The following is a 20317-nucleotide window of genomic DNA, read 5'->3' as shown; positions in this document are numbered from 1 at the left end:
ATGAGGAAACATGGTTGTAATACTCAAAACATCCGGCCGAATCGTTACAATTTGATTGGTTTCACTAATTGAATTGCAACAGCCGCATTGCTCTTCCTCGATTAATCCAATGTAGTTCACCCCTTTTTGATAAATGATTTAAAGGGTATAGTGTGTTTAGCATAAGGAAAAACAAAATCTTAAAAAGTAAGTTATTTGCTAGTGTTTAATTGCCAAAAAAATATTTTTTGAAAGAGTACATTTTCCACAAAAATAACTTCCCTCACCTTTGGGCAGAAGTTTACATTCACTACTAGCTCAACTCTAAACTTTAAAAAACAACTCCAAAAAAACTTAAAATCTCTTTTCAGTATCTCTTTAAGCCACCTAACAAAGTGGTTGCTTTATTTGTACTCATAGAGCAAATTAAGTATGGATTAATCATGTTAATTTAATGAGCTTATATGCACTGCATTAAGCTTATCATTAGAATTATATATTCTCTGTTCCAAGTGAGCCTTGTTATCTTAAATGGCAATATTAGAATAATAGGGAATGCAAGTAGCCCAAATCCACAAAGAATTCAGTAACGATAATGATTTTTTGTATATGAGCAGGCGGGAGTACGACTTAATTATTGGCTTGCTTATTAGTGCACTCGTGATTAAACTTCTTAAAACAAAAGGACAACAATTAATTCTAAATATGATGATATCTCAGTAATTAATTGTCCATGTGGTAGAGTTCAATCAGCTTATCTCCAGTATTTTACTTAATTAAGTTTTGTTCAATGCATATCATAATCAAACGAGATCCTCATTACATATCTAACATAGTCAGAACTATTTCCTCTCAAAAGATTTTCTTTTTCCAATTTGTTTTGTTCTAATTAAGTGAGAAGGAAACATGTTTAAATTTTTATGATTGAGGGTCTAATATATCTCTTAAGAAGGCTAAATATATATATATATATATATATATATATATATATATAATCCTATATATATGAATTTAAGAAAGTTATCCATTTAATATCTTCAATGTATTGAGAGTAAATAGAATGAGAGTAAATAGAATGTGGTAATCTTAATACAATTTCTAAGTTTAAACCTTAACAGCTAATTAACGCGTATGAAAACAATGTACTAGCAACTAATTAAAGGGAAAAAGAAAAAGAAAACCCATCCCCCAAAACCACAACCGCTACCATCAACGGTTGGTAGTGAAAAGAAAAAGGGACACAGACATTTCTTCTGAATAAAATCTGAATCCAAAACCAAAATACAGAAACGCGTAGCGACCGACGTCGTTACATCCCCAACCCCACCTCACCCCACCCCCACCCACCCACTTCACCCAACCCCCTACTGGGGTTTCTCCTTCTTCATCTTCTTCATTGCTTCAGATCTCTCCATTTTATTCCATAATAGGGGAGGTTTCAACCAAATTCTTCTCCTGTTATATATAATCTCATCGTCTCCCAGTCAATATACGTACATATAATGTATGTGAATACACATTCTCATTGCTGAGCTTCAATCAGGCGGGAATATCCATTCCATTTGTTCTCTCTCCTATTTCAGCGCATTTCACTTGTCGGTGATCCCTATATACATTTCTTTTGTTTTGGAAAATGGCGGCAGTTTCCGGACCTCTGACGCCTGGACAGGTACTAATGCTTGTGTTGATCGTTTCATTTTATAGTGATGTGTTTGATTTTTTCTTTTTGAAGTTAAATGAAGTTTACTTTTGGATTCGGATCATTTAAATAAGAGTTAAACAACGGAAATGTGGGATTGTAGTAATAATTGTGAGTTCTTTTGGTTCCGGATCCGTTGGGGAGTTGAACTACGGGAGTGTACAACTTCAAAGAAGTGTATTAGTAGTTAAAATGAATTTTGATCTAAGAGCACTGATATGAGGAGATTCATTTCCTGTGAAATTTCGGAAACTCTGAGTTTTTATGTTTATTCTAGTAAAGAGCAGAAGGCATGTTATTGTTGTTGCTGTTGGGGGTTATTAACTGTCGGTAAACAAATTATTCATGTTTTGCTAACGAAGATGGAATTTGAAGGCCGAAATGGCTGTTCTTATGGAATTATCTTTGCGTATTAGTTTTTTTGGAGTAAGATGTACTGCACTTGCGCTGCCGCAATGTCGAACATTATTCATCTTGTTCTTTAGTTTGATTGTTTTGTTCTTTATTCCGTTTAAGGCAAATTTATCGTAGAATCTACTGAACAATTTCCCATTTCATGTCTCAGGTGTCATTTCTGCTTGGATTTATCCCCGTCCTTGTTGCATGGTTATACTCTGAGTGGTTGGAGTACAAGAAGTGGTTGTTCCCGTCTAAAGTGTAAGTGAAACAACTCAATACTTGCCGTGAAGTAGACCAACCCCCCTTCCCCACTAAGTTGACCTACACAATTTTCTACATGGAAATAACCACCCAATTGATCTCCATCCGATAAGGAAAAGGAAAAAGTATTGCAAGCTCATATATCCCCTTCACTATGGAGCTTTGTAGAATACTGAGAAATGGCTGCTATTTGTTAATCACTAGTGAGCAGTATCATTAGACTACTTGATTTCTGAAAGCAGCTTTGGTTGTTTTAGCTATACAAAAACCATAGGAGCAATTGTACTATCCTATATTATTAGTTGTCTTATTTATATTGTTGGCTTCCCTGTGACAGCAGTCATTCAGATAATAATCTAGTTGAATTGGAAAATGCAACAATCAAGGAAGAAGATCGAGCTGTCTTGCTGGAAGGAGGTCTGTCAAATTCTGCATCTACGAAGTTGTCAAGTTCATCAATAAAAACAAATATAGTTAGGTCAGTGCACTGTGCAGATTGGTTGATTTTCCTTGAACTTTCTTAATTCATTCTTCGTTAAACATTTTTCTAATTATTTTATAGGTTTCTAACAATGGAGGACTCCTTTTTGCTCGAAAATCGAGCAACTTTAAGGGCAATGTGAGTCTCTTGGTTGTTTTCAGTATGCAGGATGCATTTTTTTCCTCATACTAACCTGTTTCTCTTCAATCTCATACAGGTCCGAATTTGGGGGAATCCTTTTTTATTTCTATATCTGTGACCGCACAAATTTCTTCGCAGATTCTACTAAGGTTCATAATCTTTTAACTGAAAAATAATGCATCATGATATGCTTGCTAGATCATGCTTTTGACTAACCTCATGGATAATGGCGCATGAGCACTTTGTGGTGCGCCTAGAGTAATGTGTTCTCTGCATACTGTGTTAAATATACACAGCCAGTTCAGCCTAAATGATTTGTTACTTCGGAATCTTGGGCATTATTCACCCCTGTATGTGATATCCTGATTGAACTGTTGGATGTGAAAATTGTGCTGAGTAACTTTTGTCTTAATGTTGTTTCAAAATATCTTATCAAAACTTTAGCATGCTTTGCTCCAAAGGAACTAATTTTAGTATTATTCTAGAGAAGATGTACTAGCGTATATATGATATGCATGCTAATGTGTAAACTCATTCGTACTTTCTAGAAAATTTTGGATCTTCTCTACTATAATTGGTTTATTTTGGAAAGTTCAAATTTTCCATGTTTAAATGTTTTACCACAAGCATCAAACTCATTCTTGATAAATTGTTGTCTTCTTTGCTTTCTTGTGCTCATCCCCTTAGTTTTGTATGTAGTTCTTGGTATTGAGAGTTTAGTACAGGATCTGCATTGGTAATTGACTAGAATGAAGGACATGATGTCCAATGATTTCTGCATCATTGCTGAGTTATACTTTTAAGTATGCGAACTCCATTGTGGATGTATAAGATGTATATTTGCAACCCAGCAAGTGCAGCTCAAAGTAACAATGTGCTGTTTGATATTGTTTTCCTTGATCAGAGCTACAATCGGGACCTCTTCCTCTTTCTGTATTGTCTTCTGATCATAGTTTCAGCAATGACTTCTTTCAAGAAACACAACGACACATCAGCATTATCTGGAAAATCCTTGCTTTATCTTAACCGTCATCAGACAGAGGAGTGGAAAGGATGGATGCAGGCAAGTGTTTTCTATCACGTTTTTCTTGATCTACTTATTCTTCAGTTTTGTGAGAAGTAAATATGGACAGTTCTTTAGGGAAATACCTTCCATTTGCACCCTTTGTTCCTCTGTCTCTCCAGTGAGTGTGTTACAAAGTAGTTACTTGATTCTTGCACAACATCTCTGTTCAATGTGTGTTATATTAAGAAGCAGTAAATCATGCAGATTCTCTTTTGAATACTCAGAATTTTTCTGTTCAAGTATCCCAACATTTCATGTGTATATTTTTATTTCCTGTACATTTGGACTGCTCTTTGTATATACTCCTACAGTTTGTGATGGTCTCCACATTTGCACAGTCTAAATAATCTATCCTTTTGTTTGAAACAGGTCCTCTTTTTGATGTATCATTATTTTGCTGCAACAGAGATATATAATGCCATTCGTGTTTTCATTGCTGCATATGTTTGGATGACTGGTTTTGGGAACTTCTCCTATTATTACATCAGAAAAGATTTTAGTCTGGCTCGGTTTGCTCAGGTAATATTATGTGTTAATACTTTATTACCTTAAATGGTATCTTACATTTCTTAGGTTCAGTGTTGTTAATAGGGTAAACTTTGTCCTGTGTGCAGATGATGTGGAGGCTGAATTTCTTCGTTATATTTTGTTGTGTTGTTCTTAACAATGACTATATGCTGTATTACATCTGCCCAATGCACACACTTTTTACTCTCATGGTGTATGGAGCCCTTGGCATTGGCCACAACTACAACGAGAAAAGATCAGTGATGGCTCTGAAGCTAGTTATGTGCTTTGTCGTGGTTATCCTGATTTGGGAGATTCCTGGAGTTTTTGAATTTCTTTGGGGTCCTTTCGCATTTATGTTAGGTTGGTTACGGTGCACTTACTCTTTTTCTTTCTCCAAAATTGCTGTTAGTATTTACTGTTTTGTGTGCTTGGACAAGGAACTTCGGTTTGCAAGTCTCTTCAACTAAGTTGTGGAAAATGCTACCCACTCTTTCATGCCATATTATGCTTAAGACAAATACGTATGGCTCCAAGTAATGGCAAATGCCATCATTATAAGTTCGGTTATAAGTAGTTCTCAAAACTAATATCACCGTAAGTGACATGGTTCAGAAATAGTTGCAGAATTTGATTTGATGTCTTCATGAAAATCACCTATATGGAACAAAATTATGGACCAATATTCATGCTAAGAGGTGCTTATCTTAGGTTCATTCATTATATGCAAGAAAAGTCACATATGTAATTGTGTGTCAATGCTAAACAACTGTCTCAAGTGTATTTTGTGTTTCAAGTAATAGTATGAGCGCTAAAGAATCTTTTCCCCCTTTTTCTTGTCATCCTTTCTTTTTGTATCATTCTATGGATTCTTGTGTAAGCCCTTATCACCTGATTATAGTTTTCTACTTTCTCAAATTGTAGGATACAGTGATCCAGCCAAGCCAGATCTCCCTCGCTTGTATGAATGGCATTTCAGATCTGGACTGGACCGCTATATATGGATTATTGGCATGATATATGCCTACTTTCACCCTAATGTAATGTTAATAAAACTCTAATTCCTAGTTGTTTGTCTTTCACTTGTTCTGTAAGACTTATATTTGGAATATCTTATCCTTTCAGGTTGAGAAGTGGATGGAGAAACTGGAGGAGTCTGAACCTAAGCGGAGACGAACAATCAAGTCATCAGTTGTTGCAGTTGCTGTAGCTGTGAGTAGGATTTATCTTGTTTCTAACATAACATCAACTATATTTGCTGCTGCAGCGTGTCTCTTTTTCCTTTTTTTTTTCTTCCTCCAATTCGTAAAGTTTTCATTCCGTCTTCCTTAGGTTGGGTACTTATGGTATGAATACATATACAAGCTGGACAAGACCGCATACAACAAGCTCCACCCCTACACCTCGTGGATTCCCATAACGTGTGTATTAAACTTTCTTTAAATTCTATTTTAGCCCTTTATTTCTGAATGTGAACTTGTATACAACACCAACTATTGCTTGCCTACAATATGCCGAACCAAAGAAAGTATGTTGTATTTCTCTCCTGAAGTCTTGTGCTACTTTCTCATTAATTTTCCTTTTTTCAGTGTTTACATCTGCTTGCGGAATTTTACTCAGGAGCTACGGAATTTCTCTTTGACTCTCTTTGCGTAAGATTCTATTGACCCATTTGGTTTTAGTGTTGGTGCTCATTCATAGACCTTATCCCTTCCTTTTCCTGTCCATCAGATTAATCTTTTCGTTTGTTGTTTTAAACATAGTTGGAGCTGTGTTTTATTTCCTCTTCTTTAACGGTTAAGTGCTCAATTTTTCTAGGTGGCTGGGCAAAGTCACATTGGAAACGTATATCTCCCAGTTCCACATCTGGCTGAGGTGTGTGGATTTTACTGTTCTTCTAAGTATAATGATTGTTGTTTCAGACTGAAATAAATAAATGAAGTCCCACATTTAATAATTGAGCTTTTACATGGGCCAATTCGCACAGTTTAATTTGGTATTTATGAGTTCCTGCATTCAAGTCTCACTGTCACCCATCAACACGTTCCACATGCTTGGCCTAAGAAAAGGAATCAGCTTGCACATAAGGGGGTACATGTCAAACTCAAAAATATATCAACAGAAGTTTCCCTCTCTTAACAATTTAAACTTTTAAATGGAGGCTGTTCGAGCAATTCAATAGTTGCCCCCTCAATTTAATCATTTGTGATCTATCCAAAACATTCTATCACCTTGGGATGTTTCCCAAGTAATATGCTAAACTTAAGCATTTCCCGTGTGGTTAAAATTCACAGGGGTATTACTGTACCAATTCCATATCTGTAAATGACTGACATCCTTAATCTTACATAATATACTTTATTTCCCAGCCTGTCTCTAAAGTTTCCTTGTAATGATTTTTACCTAGTTTCCTTATAATGCCTCTAGAGTAATTTTTCTTCAATGCTTGCATCTTGTCAGAGAATGTTTAATAGATGTTGGCTGTGTTGATAAGGTCAGCATGCTTTGAGTTCTTAGTGCTTCCTGATTTCATGTGCAGGTCAAATATGCCGAATGGACAGCCTAAGTGGCTCCTGTCCTTTATTCCAGACTATCCTATGCTTAATTTTATGCTTGTCACTGCAATTTATGTTTTGGTAAGCTTATGGTTTCTCTTTTCATTTGTCCTGAACGTTTTTAGTTATGATCTCATCTGATCCATTTTCTCTCCATCTGTGTTCTCAATCGGGCCTACAACTTTTCTTTTGCAGATATCATATAGGCTCTTTGAGCTAACCAACACACTCAAGACAGTTTTCGTACCTACGAGAGACAATCAGAAGCTGCTTCACAACTTCATTGCTGGGGTTGTGATTTCTGTGTGCATATATTGCCTTTCCTTTATTCTTCTTCAGATCCCTCATTGATGTGTAAGTACTTATCCAACTGATCCAAAAAAAAAAAAGTGTGGTATGTTAGTATGATGAAAAAATGTTTTCGCTAAAAAGTATTTTTCTCAAGAAAATGATGTAAAAGTGTTTGGTTATGTTGAATTTTCAAAATGTTTTTCTAAGGACACTACTTTCTACTAAAGGGAGAAAATGTCTTCTTTTACTTACAGATATGTCATGTCCTACTCCATATCATTTGTTTCATACCAACCAACACTTATATATTGTTATCAACCTTTAGTAATCAAATATATTTTCAAAACACTATTTATACCTTTCTTATACAGTTATCATATTTTACCGAGTCTTATATTTAATCAAACATTGAAAATGATCCAGAAATCATTTTTCAAGATAAAATATTTCCCCATTGAACTTTTTTTATGGAAAACATTTTCCTCCATGTCAAGTTCTTATTCTATTTGACAATGCATAGTTGATGGCATCTGCTCTGTCACCTCATTCCCCTTCCCTCAACAAATTGTATATGATCTCTAGCAATACATAATTACATGAATCATCCTAGTGTGTACTTTCCTGCTTGGAATAATTTGGTAGAACCATTTGTCTGAACAGCTTCATTCTGAGACAAGTTGTATGGCCACAGCTCGGATGACACAGTCGTAGATTACTCTAGAAAGATATAAACTATATGTGGAAATGAGAATCAGTCTATATTATTTCTTGAATGGTATAGAGATGTTGATATTCAAAGCTAGCTTGCAAAGCATGCCAACAGTTTTGTGGAGTATCACTTGCAGTTACTAAATTCAAGTACAAGGAATTATTTTCAGATTTTACTTCGAAATTCAACGAAAACCTGCGTGACAACCAGTTTGTATGATATCAATTGCCAAGTGTATTCAATTTTTTCTTCTCTTTGCCGTTACCTTTCACAGTCATATATGTTTCCACGTTAATTAATCAGTGTAAGAGAAAGAAATGTAGGCATGATAAGTTTACTTGTGTTCTCTAATCAGCAGACTTGAATGATTCATAACTTATGCAATTGTTTTTTTTCTATGAGAACAATTTTTTTTTTTTTTTTTTTTTTTTATCGTTTGTGAAGTCTTGAAGGAGACATTTTTCAACGTCTCAGATTGCTATTCCATGGTCCGAAATTGTAGAGGATTACAGAGATATTGTCTTGATTCAACATGCTTGCAACAATAATATAATGACAGTGAAAACTATTTAACAATTAACAACTACATCGAAATTGGGAAGTACACAAATATCTATTTATGAATTAGCCAATATTTATTTTGTTTTAAATTAAAAATTTTAACTTCAAGACAACGACATTTGTCATTTCTACGTATTAACTCGCTAATTGGGCTACATGCACTTTTGAAAAGTTATGAGCCAATTATGAAGTAAAAATAGCACGGGCTAGCCAGTTTTCGGACTGGTAATTGAAAAATAGTCAGCGTTTGCAAAGTTATTGAAAAATAGCCACTATTTTGCTGCAACACGAAAAGTTCCAGTATAATATACTGGAGATTGGTGCACCTGTGTATGAACTCCCAGCATATTATGCTGGAACTCCAGCACACGAAAAGTTCCAGTATAATATACTGGAGATTGGTGCACCTGTGTATGAACTCCCAGCATATTATGCTGGAACTCCAGCACACGAAAAGTTCCAGTATATTATACTGGAGATTGGAGTACTTGTGTATGAACTTCCAGCATATTATGCTGGAACTCCAGTATATTATGCTGGAAGTTCACATGTAAAAAATTCGAACTCCAGTATATTATGCTGGAATATTTTTCGGATTTTGACTCTTTACATGAAAAGTGACTAAATTTTGATTACTTTTGAAATTGTGACCATTTTCAAATATCACTTATAAATCTGGCTATTTTTGAATTTCACCCAATTATGAACCGATTGAAGCCCAATGTTGTATAAAGCCCTCTGCTAATTCCTCACTCTTCTAGACTATTTGATAACTGATGAAAATCAAGATAATAGATTATTAACTATAAAAATCTGTGGGGAGCTAAGTAATAACACACACTGGATGACTGTACAATAAGATCAAAAGCACATTATTGAGATAAGTTATTAACCAAATCTGAATTAAAATTATTTTGACTAAGCTAGTTGCAGTATATCAAAAAGCAAACAAATCAAGATGAAGATTACTTCTATGATTCTGATGTTACTTTCAGATTCTTTTTTAATTCACATATAGTTGATGCCGTATTAAAATTACACAAAACATCTCCAAACATTGACAATCAGCCTAAAATTTCGGCAGAATTTAGTGGAAAGTAACAATAATGTATTTTTTTTTAAAAATAGCAATATATTAACAAGAAATTCAAAATAATACAAAAAATTTGCCTTCTTCTTTCTTACGTTATGCATCTGCTATATAATTTTTCCGTTCGGTTAAAGAATGTTTTTATTATCATTCTAAATTGGTTTGGGATAGGTAGATCCAGGAAATGTAAAAAGGAGAAGGAAATTCTAATATAATTTTGTGTTTCTGTGAGTCTTCCAAAACAAATATACTAGATATAATATGGAAGAATAAAAGCTGCAAGTGTACTTTAATTACTATCTGATATTTCCAAATGATCACTAATAAGCTAAAAACTTTTTTTAAAAGGTAGTTTTTAGATAAAAAAAATTAGTATTGGTACCCGCGCGATGCGCGGAGAATATTAATTATATTATGTGAGCTAACTTGTTTGAGCACATTATATCATATTGCTTGAATTAGATTTTAACTACCTTTTTGTTATCCAGTGAAACATACCTAAGAATCTTAAGAAATTAGAAAACGATTCTTACAATTATCGAATCACTTTTTAGTTCTTCATTTTTCTTTATTACATAATCTACTATATTTAATATTATTTTGTTTGCTATATAATATTTTATTAGCTCGTCACTTGTGTTATGTTTTTGTCAATTGCTCTTTTTGTAATATAATATGTGTGTGTATATATATAATTTTTTTTTCTTACTCCTAAATTATTTTTCTTGAAGAATTTATTCCATTTGTCTAAATGTATCAATATTACTTTTAAACTTACTTTATTTATTTTAAACTAATTCAAATTATAAATATCCACACATTATCTCTATCCCTCACTTTGTACAATTTTCAATCGATTGGTTATCCTCATTTAGTGTTTCATCTATAATTTAGACAATATCTATATTCAATACGAAATTACGATTTTATTATTTTTTTGGTTTAAAGCTATCGGTTTTTTAATTATTGATATATTTGTATGATACGCCATGCGTTGGTATATTATCGTTATTGTTTTATTCGTCGCTTAATATTGTCGTATTGTCATGTGAGTTTTTTATTAATTTATCTTTAGACTTAATATTCTTGCTTAATTATTACCTCCTTATAAAAACATAGATAAATATGAATTTCTTACTCCTAAAATTTAATTGATTGTTACACTTTGGTTCTATAGTTCAAAATGCTTTCATTATTAAAATTTACTATATGAGAAATTTAATTATATTTTAAATTTTTACTATAATATTTGAAATTCTTTCGTTGTACTATAAATTTTTATTTTTGACTTTATCTATTATGATTTTAGTTATGTATTATCCATTGTATGAATTTTCTCATCATAATTCAAAAGATACAAAGACTCGAATGTTCAATTTCAGTTAATTAGTCCTCATAACAATAAATACTAGAAACAAAACTGGGACACCATGTATGGTGTCATGGGTGTAGGAGTAGGTTCATAAAGTTGAGCATGTAAGCTAGCTTGTGTTGAGTGGGGTCAAGAATAATATACACACACACACACACACACACACTATATATATATATATATATATATATATATATATATATATATATATATATATAGATTGGATTTGTCTAAAATATTTTTAGATTTTATACTAAAATGCCAATTAACTTTTTTCTAAAAATTGCTAGTTAGCATAATATTGTCACGACCCAAAATCTCACATGTCGTGATAGCGCTCATCTCAATACCAGGCAAGCCAACAATCTCAATAAACCACCATATCTTTTAAGTTTGAAAATAAAATAATTACATTCAGCGGAAGAAACTCATAATTTTAAATATAACACTCCCAAAATCCGGTGTCACTGAGTACATGAGCATCTAATATGAATACACAGTCTGACGAAAAAAAATCACTGTCTGTAAATATAGAACAGTATAATAATTAAACAGGAAAGGAATCGAGTCTGCGGACGTCAAGCAGCTACCTTGATAGTCCCCAACAGAATTAACTTCGAAATCTAGCAGCCGCCATATCCGGGAGCACCTGGATTTGCACACGAGGTGGAGAGTGTAGTATGAGTACAACTATCTCAATAAGTAACAATACTAACCTCTGGGCTGGAAGTAGTGATGAACTCCGCAGGTACAGTCCAGTATAAATAATGGTACAAAAATGTAGGCATGCTTTCAAGTTCAACAGTTAAACTCAGTACAAGTAAAATAGATCAACACTGCATGATATGAGGAATATGACATCTCAGTAGAAAGACCTCAGGTAAATACTGGTCACAAATTATTCGGTCACTCGGTACAGTTTATGGACAATCCAGCCCAGGGGTGTTCCAACCCGTATATAAATCACATCGACTGACAGTCAGTCACTCAGTACCGTATAAGGCCAATCCAGCCTTGGGGTAATTTATCCCCAAATATAAATGATACAGACAAGATCCATATTTAGGTAAATTCATTACAATATAAATAAGTAAGTCAAGTCCATGCCCTAGGAAATCCATCCCGAATATATATATAATCATCTACGCTCACTGGGGTGTGTACAGACTCTGGAGGGGCTCCTTCAACCCAAGCGTGATATAAAGCCTTTATGGCCTACTGCAGGTAGGCAGTCCCGATCCGTATAATAATAAAGCCTATAAGACCTGCTGCAGGCGGGTAATCCCGATCCATAAAATAGCAAAGCTTGTAAAGCCTACTGCAGGTGGGGCAGCCCCGATCCATATAATAATAATAATGTATAAAACCATTCTGGCCTGCTGCAGGCGGGCAGCCCCGATCTGTATAATAATAAAGCCTATAAGGCATGCTGCACGCGGGCAACCCCGATTCATAAAAATAGCAAAGCCTGTAAGGCCTGCTACAGGCGGGCAGCCCCGATCCATATAATAATAATGTATAAAGCAATTATGGCCTGCTGCAGGCGGGCATCCCCGATCAGTATAATAATAAAGCCTATAAGGCTTGCTGCAGGCGGGCAGCCCCGATACATAAAATAGCAAAGCCTGTAAGGCCTGCTGCAGGGGGGCAACCCCGATCCCATAAATATCCTCACAATGGACGAATATGACTAAGTGTGAAATGTACATTTTAAAAATAATTAATTTTTAAAACTCTGATATCCTCCATGGCCGACATCCGACCTCATAGTAATAAAATATGCATGGTATGCTCGTGTAATCGTATGTCGTGAATACATATATATTGATGTAAATGCATGACATACCCAACCAAATGCTAGCAATGGCGGTCTCTCCCGATAGCTAACCGGTATCATATTGCCAACCTGTGGCCATCTGTACAATATATATAGTCTTTCGGGCAAATAGGCCCCTTACCTCCGATTATAGCTCGAAGTCCATGCATAATATGTCATGTATGATATGAACTTTGAATGCACATAATAGGCCATAACAAGAACTTAGCCAACCTTGGCTCATTGGTACTCTTATTCTCATAATCTCATAATCACCTTCGTATCGCATACAAATGTCTCGTGGAATCTCATATCTTTTTTAATAAGTTTGAAAACTTAACTCGACTTTTAGAAAGATAACTTAACTCTGAATATGTTCATAAAAAGCTTAAGGTGCTTCACTTAGTCCTTATACCTGATTTCTTGATAATTAGTAAAAGAAAGTATTTCAAAAAAATCAAATGTTTTAGTAGTTTAAACATAAAAATTATATTTGAGAATTTTGAAATCGACGTGTCACTTTAGAGATTTTAAAATACACTTTAACAAGGAAGAAGGACCGACCGCAAATACTAAATGCCTTTATTTTTAAGTCACACAACCCAAAGACGAATAAGAATTCATATATATGAGCATATATTTAAGAAAGCCGACAAAATGACATATATAGATGTCGAATACCCTTTTTAACCGAACGAGTGGAATATCAACCTAATAGCATCATGAAAATACTTCAGCTACGATACCAATGCCTTTTACAGAAGGTCTTTCTAGCAACAGAATAGTAAAATATCACATTTGGCGCCTTAGGAATTTCCCAAAATTCGTGCTAAAAGGAAGGACGAAGCTTAGCCTTAACATACCTCTCCAACGAACGTCCGAATGCCTGTAGTTCCTTCACGAAAGTTGTTCCTTACATCCTAAGCTTCGAAACCACTATATATATGCAGCTTATACGCACCTATAAACAGTTCATAAATGAGTTTAAATCGGCAGATTTGAAATATGACCCTAACTTGACGAAACGCCCGTAGAACTTTGTAAAAACGATCATAAAAGAGTCCCAAGATGATTACCTTGGCAAAACAAGTATAAATCCTGAAGAACCAGCAAGAACAACAATTTTCTATCTTCCAAAAATAGCTCCAAACATAGCTAATAGAAGGGGAAAACGATTGCAAAGCGTAGAGATTGCGCTTCTAGGCACGGGGGCAAACTTTAACGATAGAAATCGTTAAAAACACACCTTAATCACTCAAGAACACCATGAAACCCTCTCTTAAGCTTTCTCACTGTTTTGGGATGAATATGAAATGTTTTGGGGTCTTAAAAGTTGGATTTTCCGACTTATACCACTTGTTTGACCCGACCCGATTCGCGACCCGATTTCAGCCAGGACAGTCCGCGGTAAAACAGTCATAACATTTTACTGCAATGTCGGTTTGATGTGAGATTTCTTTGGTTGCAAACTAGACTCGTAGACCTTCGATTTTGCAGGTTGTGGGTCCCATAACGCTTTATATATTGGGAGAAATGATCTGATACATTTGACCCAAAGTTTAGAAAATTTATTAGAGAAATTTACGATAACTTTTGCCGACCTTTATTTCGCAACTTGCTTGACTCCAAAACTTAACGTGTGACCAGTGTAATATTATAATACCTCATAACACATTATTCTTAGCATATTATACACTCTTAGTCTTATCCCACAGGTGCAAGTTAACTTAAACCTTCCGAACGTGCGGGTTGCTACCCGAGCCATTTCTTTAACCATGAACCTTTGTTTAAGGGATTCCTTTGACTTAAAGCTTTAGTTTAGTTCCTTGATATTACCACATATTTTCAGTCTTATTCTCCCAATGTGTTATACCCAATCATATATACCTAATATAATCACGCGACGTTACGCATATTACGTAAGAGAAGAGAGAAACACCTGGGGTCTCACAGTCTCCCCCCCTTAAGAACATTCGTCTGCGAATGGGTCAAGTCAATTCCTTGGTTTCATTTCTTGTCCGCTAATACGTTATTTGCGAGGCTTTATTTGTTACATTTGCAAAGCATAAATCAAATTCTGAAGATTCCAACTACTAGGCTTCGTATAGCTATCTCGCAATAAAAAAAAATTTAAATTGCACTTTCAAGTCATTTAAAATCCAATTAAGTTGTTGTAAAGAAATAATTGGTAATTATTTAAATGCGACTCACCTTAAGTCGTAAATAGGTGGGGGTACTTCTTCCTCATTTCCTCCTCAGCTTCCCAGGTCATTTCCTCGATGTTGTTATTTTGCCATAACACTTTCACGGAAGCCACTTCTTTAGTTCGAAGCTTCCCTACCTGCCGATCTAAAATAACTACTGGTACCTCTGCATAAGATAAGTCTTCAGCAATGTGAATATCCTCAATGGGCGTAATACGTGAAGGATCTCCAATGCACTTCCGCAACATAGATACATGAAACACAGGATGGACTGCTTCCAATTCTAAAGGCAAATCAAGCTCGAACGCCACCCTACCAATCCTCCGAATAATCTTATACGGTCCAACATACCTGGGGCTGAGCTTCCCCTTCTTTCCAAATCGCATGACGCCCTTCATAGGCGATACTTTCAGGAAAACCCAATCTTCTACATCAAACTCTAAGTCTCGTCGTCGAACATCTGCATAAGACTTTTGCCGACTTTGTGCTGTATGCAGCTGGTCTCTAATAAGTTTTACCTTTTCCATTGCTTGCTGGACTAAGTTAGGACCTAGCAACTCTGCTTCCCCGACCTCGAACCAACCGATCGGCGACCTACACTTCCGCCCGTATAGTGCTTCGTAAGGAGCCATCTGAATACTAGATTGGAAGCTGTTATTATAAGCGAACTCAATAAGAGGTAGATGATCATCCCAACTTTCTTTAAAATCTAGCACGCAGGCACATAACATATCCTCAACTGTCTGAATAGTACGCTCTGCCTGTCCATCAGTTTGCGGATGAAAAGCGGTGCTAAGATTTACCTGCGTGCCTAGACCTTTCTGAAAAGATTTCCAAAAATATGTTGTAAATTGAGCCCCTCGATCAGAGATAATAGATAATGGCACTCCGTGAAGGCGAACAATCTCTCGAATGTAAAGCTTGGCATAATCCTCGGCTGAATATGTCGTCCTGACTGGCAGGAAATGAGCAGATTTTGTAAGCCTATCAATAATTACCCAAATAGAATCATACCTCCGTGGAGTGCGAGGAAAACCAATGATGACGTCCATATTTATCATGTCCTATTTCCATAATGGAAGCTCAATACACTGAGTTAGGCCTCCAGGCCTCTGATGTTCGGCTTTAACTTGCTGGCAGTTGGGACATTGGGCTACCATCTCCGCGATATCTTTTTTCATTCCATTCCACCAATAGATCTGTCGAAGGTCCCGATACATCTTTGTCGCTCCGGGATGAACTGCATATCTAGAATAATGGGCCTCCGAAAGAATCTTGGCACGGAGCTCTCCTACTGACGGTACACATAAGCGACCCTGGTATCTAAGGACTCCATCTCCAGTTAGCTCAAATAAAGGTTGTCGCTGCTGTGGAATACTTTCCCTCAGTTTTATAAGCTCAGGATCCTCGTGTTGTCGCTCTTTCACTTCAGTAACAAAAGAAGATTTTGCCGTATTCTGAACGAGAATGCGTCCACCCTCTGCATCCACCAAACGCACCTTCAAACTAGCTAGCTGGCATAGATATTTGGTCATCTTGACCTTATCAGCTTCAACATGGCTTAGACTGCCCATGGACTTCCGGCTAAGGGCATCAACAACAATATTAGCTTTGCCGGGATGATATAAAATATCAACATCATAGTCCTTTAGTAATTCTAGCCATCTTCTTTGTCGTAGGTTCAGCTCCCTCTGTTTAAATAAATACTGAAGGCTCTGGTGGTCGGTGAAAACATCAATATGAACCCCATATAGATAATGCCACCAAATCTTTAGGGCAAATACAACTGCGGCTAACTCAAGATCATGCGTAGGATAGTTCTATTCATGTTTTCGCAACTGTCTGGAGGCGTACGCGATAACCTTACCATGATGCATAAGAACACAACCTAGGCCAATTCTCAAGGCATCACAATATATAACATAACCCTCGGTGCCATCCGGAAGAGTCAAGACATGTGCCGTAGTAAGCCTTTTCTTTAGTTCCTGAAAACTTTGTTCACATGCCTCAGTCCACTGAAACTTAGCTCCCTTATGTGTCAGTTTCTTCAATGGTGCACAGATAGAGGAAAATCCCTCCACAAACCTTCGGTAATACCCTACCAAGCCTAAAACGCTACGAACCTCTGTCGGATTCAAGGGCCTCGGCCAAGTCATCACAATTTCAATCTTTTGGCCATCAACCTTGATACCATCGCCGGTAATAACATGACCAAGAAAAGCTACAGAAGTTAGCCAAAATTTACATTTAGAGAATTTAGCATATAACCTGTAGTCCTGGAGAGTCTGCTATACAGCTCGCAAGTGGTCCGCATGCTCGGCTTCTGATCGTGAATATATCAGGATGTCGTCAATAAACACAATCACAAATTCATCCAAGAATGGTTTGAATACCCAGTTCATAAGATCCATAAAGGCTGCTGGGGAATTTGTAAGCCCGAAAGACATGACAAGGAATTCAAAATGGCCATACCTCGCCCTAAATGTTGTTTTTGGGATATCAATATCCCTGACTCGTAGCTGATGATAACCGGATCGCAAGTCGATCTTCGAAAAGCATTTGGCACCTTGTAACTGGTCGAACAAGTCATCAATCCGTGGAAGAGGATACTTATTCTTGATAGTGACTTTATTTAGTTGCCTATAGTCAATGCACATCCGCAAGGACCCATCTTTCTTTCGAACAAAGAGCACCGGAGCACCCCATAGGGATGTACTTGGCCTAATAAAGCCTTTATCGAGCAAGTCCTTCAGTTGTTCCTTCAATTCCCTTAGCTCTGTAGGAGCCATTCTGTAGGGAGGAATGGATATAGGCTGCGCATCAGGAAGCAAATCTATAGCGAAATCGATTTCCCTTTCGGCGGGAATTCCTGGAAGCTCGTCAGGGAATACCGTCGGGAATTCATTCACAATAGGAACCGACTGAAGAGTCGTTGGCTCCTTATCTATATCCCTAACATGAACCGGATGGTATATACAACCTTTAGCAATAAAATTCCGAGCCCTAAGGTATGAATAAACTTACCCTTGGGCGTGGCTGCATTACCTTTCCATTCAAGGACAGGCTCACTAGGAAAATGAAATCGGACCAACTTTGCACGACAATCAATATTAGCATAACAAGCTGCCAACCAATCCATACCCGTAATGACATAGAAGTCTAGCATAACCAATTCAACTAAATCAACAGAGGTTGGACGATCATTAATTAACACTGTACAATCTCGATAGATATGATTAGCTCTAATAGAGTCGCCAACTGGCGTAGACACCTAAACTGGCTGTGGCAACAACTCAGATCTCATGTCAAGCTTACCAGCAATAAATGGAGTAATATATGAAAATGTAGAGCCGGGATCCATCAATGCATAAATGGCATGAGAATGTATTGTCAATATACCTGTGACAACATCTGGGGATGCCTCTGAATCCTGTCGGCCAGTGAGTGCATAAAAGCGGTTCTGGCCACCACTAGAACCTGAGGTGTCTCCTCCACCTCTCCCCCTACCACGGCCCTGAGTAGACTGTGGACCTGGTCGGGGAGCACGGACTGAGGGCGAAGAGGCTGTTGTGAATCCTGAAGGCTGAGCTGGTGTACCTCTGCCTAACCCCGGGCACCGGCTAATATAATGTCCTGTCTGCCCACAATGAAAACATGTACTCGAACCCTGTCTACATTGCCCGGTATGCAGCTTACCGCACTGAGTACATGGAGGAGTAAGCTGTCTCATCTGTGCAGAACGCTCCTGTCGACAGCCCTCAGGCTGGCCTGAGCTCTACCCCGGTCCTGACTGAATATAACGATCAAATCGCTGGCCCTGCATGTGTGGTGGGAAACTACCTGCTAACCGGGGTGGATATCGATGGAGTGGGGGCCTAAAATCAACTCGTGGCTCCATATAAGACCCCATAGTACGAGCCCTCTTACTCTGCTCCCTATTCCTGCGAGTATCACGAATCCGACGGGAAAGGTCCTCTGTAGTCTGAGCGAAAGCCTGTATGCGGGAAATATCTACATCATCCGATAGGGATGCAACCCTACAGTCTCTAATCAGATGATCCCCCAAACCATCCACATAATGATGAACTCTAGCCCTCATGGTACGTACTATATCTGGTGCATACCTTGCCAAAGAATTAAACTTATGGCTATAATCCCTCACACTCATATCCCCCTGCTTTAGGCTAAGAAACTGGTCAAGACGGGCCTCCCGAACCTCCCGTGGCAAATAATGGGCTAAAGGGCCTCAGAGAAGTCCTCCCACTCTGCTGGCGGAGCATCAGGTCCTCTAGATCTCTCCCATGCCTCATACCATAGGACGGCTACATCACGTAGTCGAAAAGAAGCCAACTCTACAGCCTCGATGACGGAGGCATGCATCACCCTCAATACTCTATACATATGGTCTATAAAGTCCTGGGGATCCTCAGTGGAACTGGATCCTGTAAATAATGGAGGGGCCAAGTGAAGAAACTCTCGTACCGTCGAGCTTCCTATCCGATCTCCCCGGGCATCTGCTCCTAACTCTAGCTGTCGCTCATGAATAGAAACCATCCTAGTCAGCAACTGAACAGACTCCCTCATCCCTTGCTCCCCAGTCTCTGATGGGGGAACAATAGGTGTTGGAGGTCCTATGTCTCTAGCTGCCTCAGGTACCAATGGAACTAGTGAGGCTGGGGGTACTGCATCTCCCTGGGCTCCAACAAGTGCTGGGGAAGCTGAAACTAGGGGTACTGGAGACTCACTGCGAGCCTCTAAGGGAAATCTATCCCTCTGACCCGGTGGGGAATGACTGGTACCTTCTCCCGGATCCATACCTATCTCTCGTTGTGCCATCTCCTGAGCATAGGTAGCCTGTTAGATAGGAAACACAAAGCACGATCTAGATTTCATATGTTCTTATAACTTCGCTCTATAGCACGATCTATTAATTGAAAGAAATGTAACTATTCCTAAATGCCTCATAGCCTCCTGATTATAAGTGTGGTGCACAACACACCCATAAGCAAGACTCTACTAGACACGGCTTGTGGACTCCCTGGGATACGACCTGCTCTGAAACCAAGTTTGTCATGCCCCAAACTAGGGGAGGCACGACTGGCACTCGGTACTGTATTCGATCGAGTTAGCCACTAAACATACTAGCTAACTAGACTGGGGGTCCAATAGATCGGGCAGCACAACAT

The 20317-nt window shown here is 37.5% G+C and overlaps 2 protein-coding genes across 3 annotated transcripts; one reads left to right on the top strand and one right to left on the bottom strand.

Annotated features, from left to right (window-relative positions):
* The first annotated feature begins 1174 nt into the window (after positions 1-1174).
* On the top strand, positions 1175-8489 carry LOC107783485 (protein REDUCED WALL ACETYLATION 3). Of its 2 annotated transcripts, none has more exons than XM_016604460.2 (16): positions 1175-1648; positions 2244-2335; positions 2676-2816; positions 2901-2957; positions 3037-3109; positions 3865-4023; positions 4396-4545; positions 4641-4896; positions 5458-5573; positions 5659-5745; positions 5866-5954; positions 6123-6185; positions 6352-6408; positions 7073-7169; positions 7284-7442; positions 8040-8489. In XM_016604460.2, the coding sequence occupies exons 1-15, from the start codon at positions 1613-1615 to the stop codon at positions 7437-7439; spliced, it is 1629 nt and encodes a 542-aa protein (XP_016459946.1). In that variant the 5' UTR covers positions 1175-1612; the 3' UTR covers positions 7440-7442; positions 8040-8489. The 2 variants fall into 2 exon arrangements, with proteins under 2 accessions (XP_016459946.1, XP_016459947.1); XM_016604461.2 differs by having other exon boundaries at positions 1178-1648; positions 2679-2816.
* Positions 8490-18402: 9913 nt separating this feature from the next.
* Positions 18403-19299, bottom strand: LOC142172100 (uncharacterized). Its single transcript, XM_075235874.1, has 2 exons — positions 18972-19299; positions 18403-18764 (listed from the first exon to the last, which is right to left on the bottom strand). Exons 1-2 carry the CDS (start codon positions 19297-19299, stop codon positions 18403-18405), a joined length of 690 nt encoding a protein of 229 aa, XP_075091975.1.
* Between the last annotated feature and the right edge of the window lie 1018 nt (positions 19300-20317).

The sequence above is a fragment of the Nicotiana tabacum genome, chromosome 17 (assembly GCF_000715075.1).
Source record: "Nicotiana tabacum cultivar K326 chromosome 17, ASM71507v2, whole genome shotgun sequence".
In the NCBI taxonomy this organism is placed as follows: domain Eukaryota; kingdom Viridiplantae; phylum Streptophyta; class Magnoliopsida; order Solanales; family Solanaceae; genus Nicotiana; species Nicotiana tabacum.
The sequence above is the reverse complement of the archived record's forward strand: the minus strand, read 5'-3'. Positions and strand labels throughout refer to the sequence as shown.

What these genes read in the sequence shown, in the direction of transcription:
- LOC107783485 (XM_016604460.2), top strand. Translation starts at nt 1,613, where the DNA reads ATGGCGGCAGTTTCCGGACCTCTGACGCCTGGACAG. An exon ending in TGGTTGTTCCCGTCTAAAGT is followed by an intron (nt 2,336 to 2,675) that starts GTAAGTGAAACA and finishes TCCCTGTGACAG; the next exon opens with CAGTCATTCAGATAATAATC. An exon ending in GTCTGGCTCGGTTTGCTCAG is followed by an intron (nt 4,546 to 4,640) that starts GTAATATTATGT and finishes TCCTGTGTGCAG; the next exon opens with ATGATGTGGAGGCTGAATTT.
- LOC142172100 (XM_075235874.1), bottom strand. Translation starts at nt 19,299, where the DNA reads ATGAGTGTGAGGGATTATAGCCATAAGTTTAATTCTTTGGCAAGGTAT. An exon ending in ATATCCACCCCGGTTAGCAG is followed by an intron (nt 18,765 to 18,971) that starts GTAGTTTCCCAC and finishes GTGGGCAGACAG; the next exon opens with GACATTATATTAGCCGGTGC.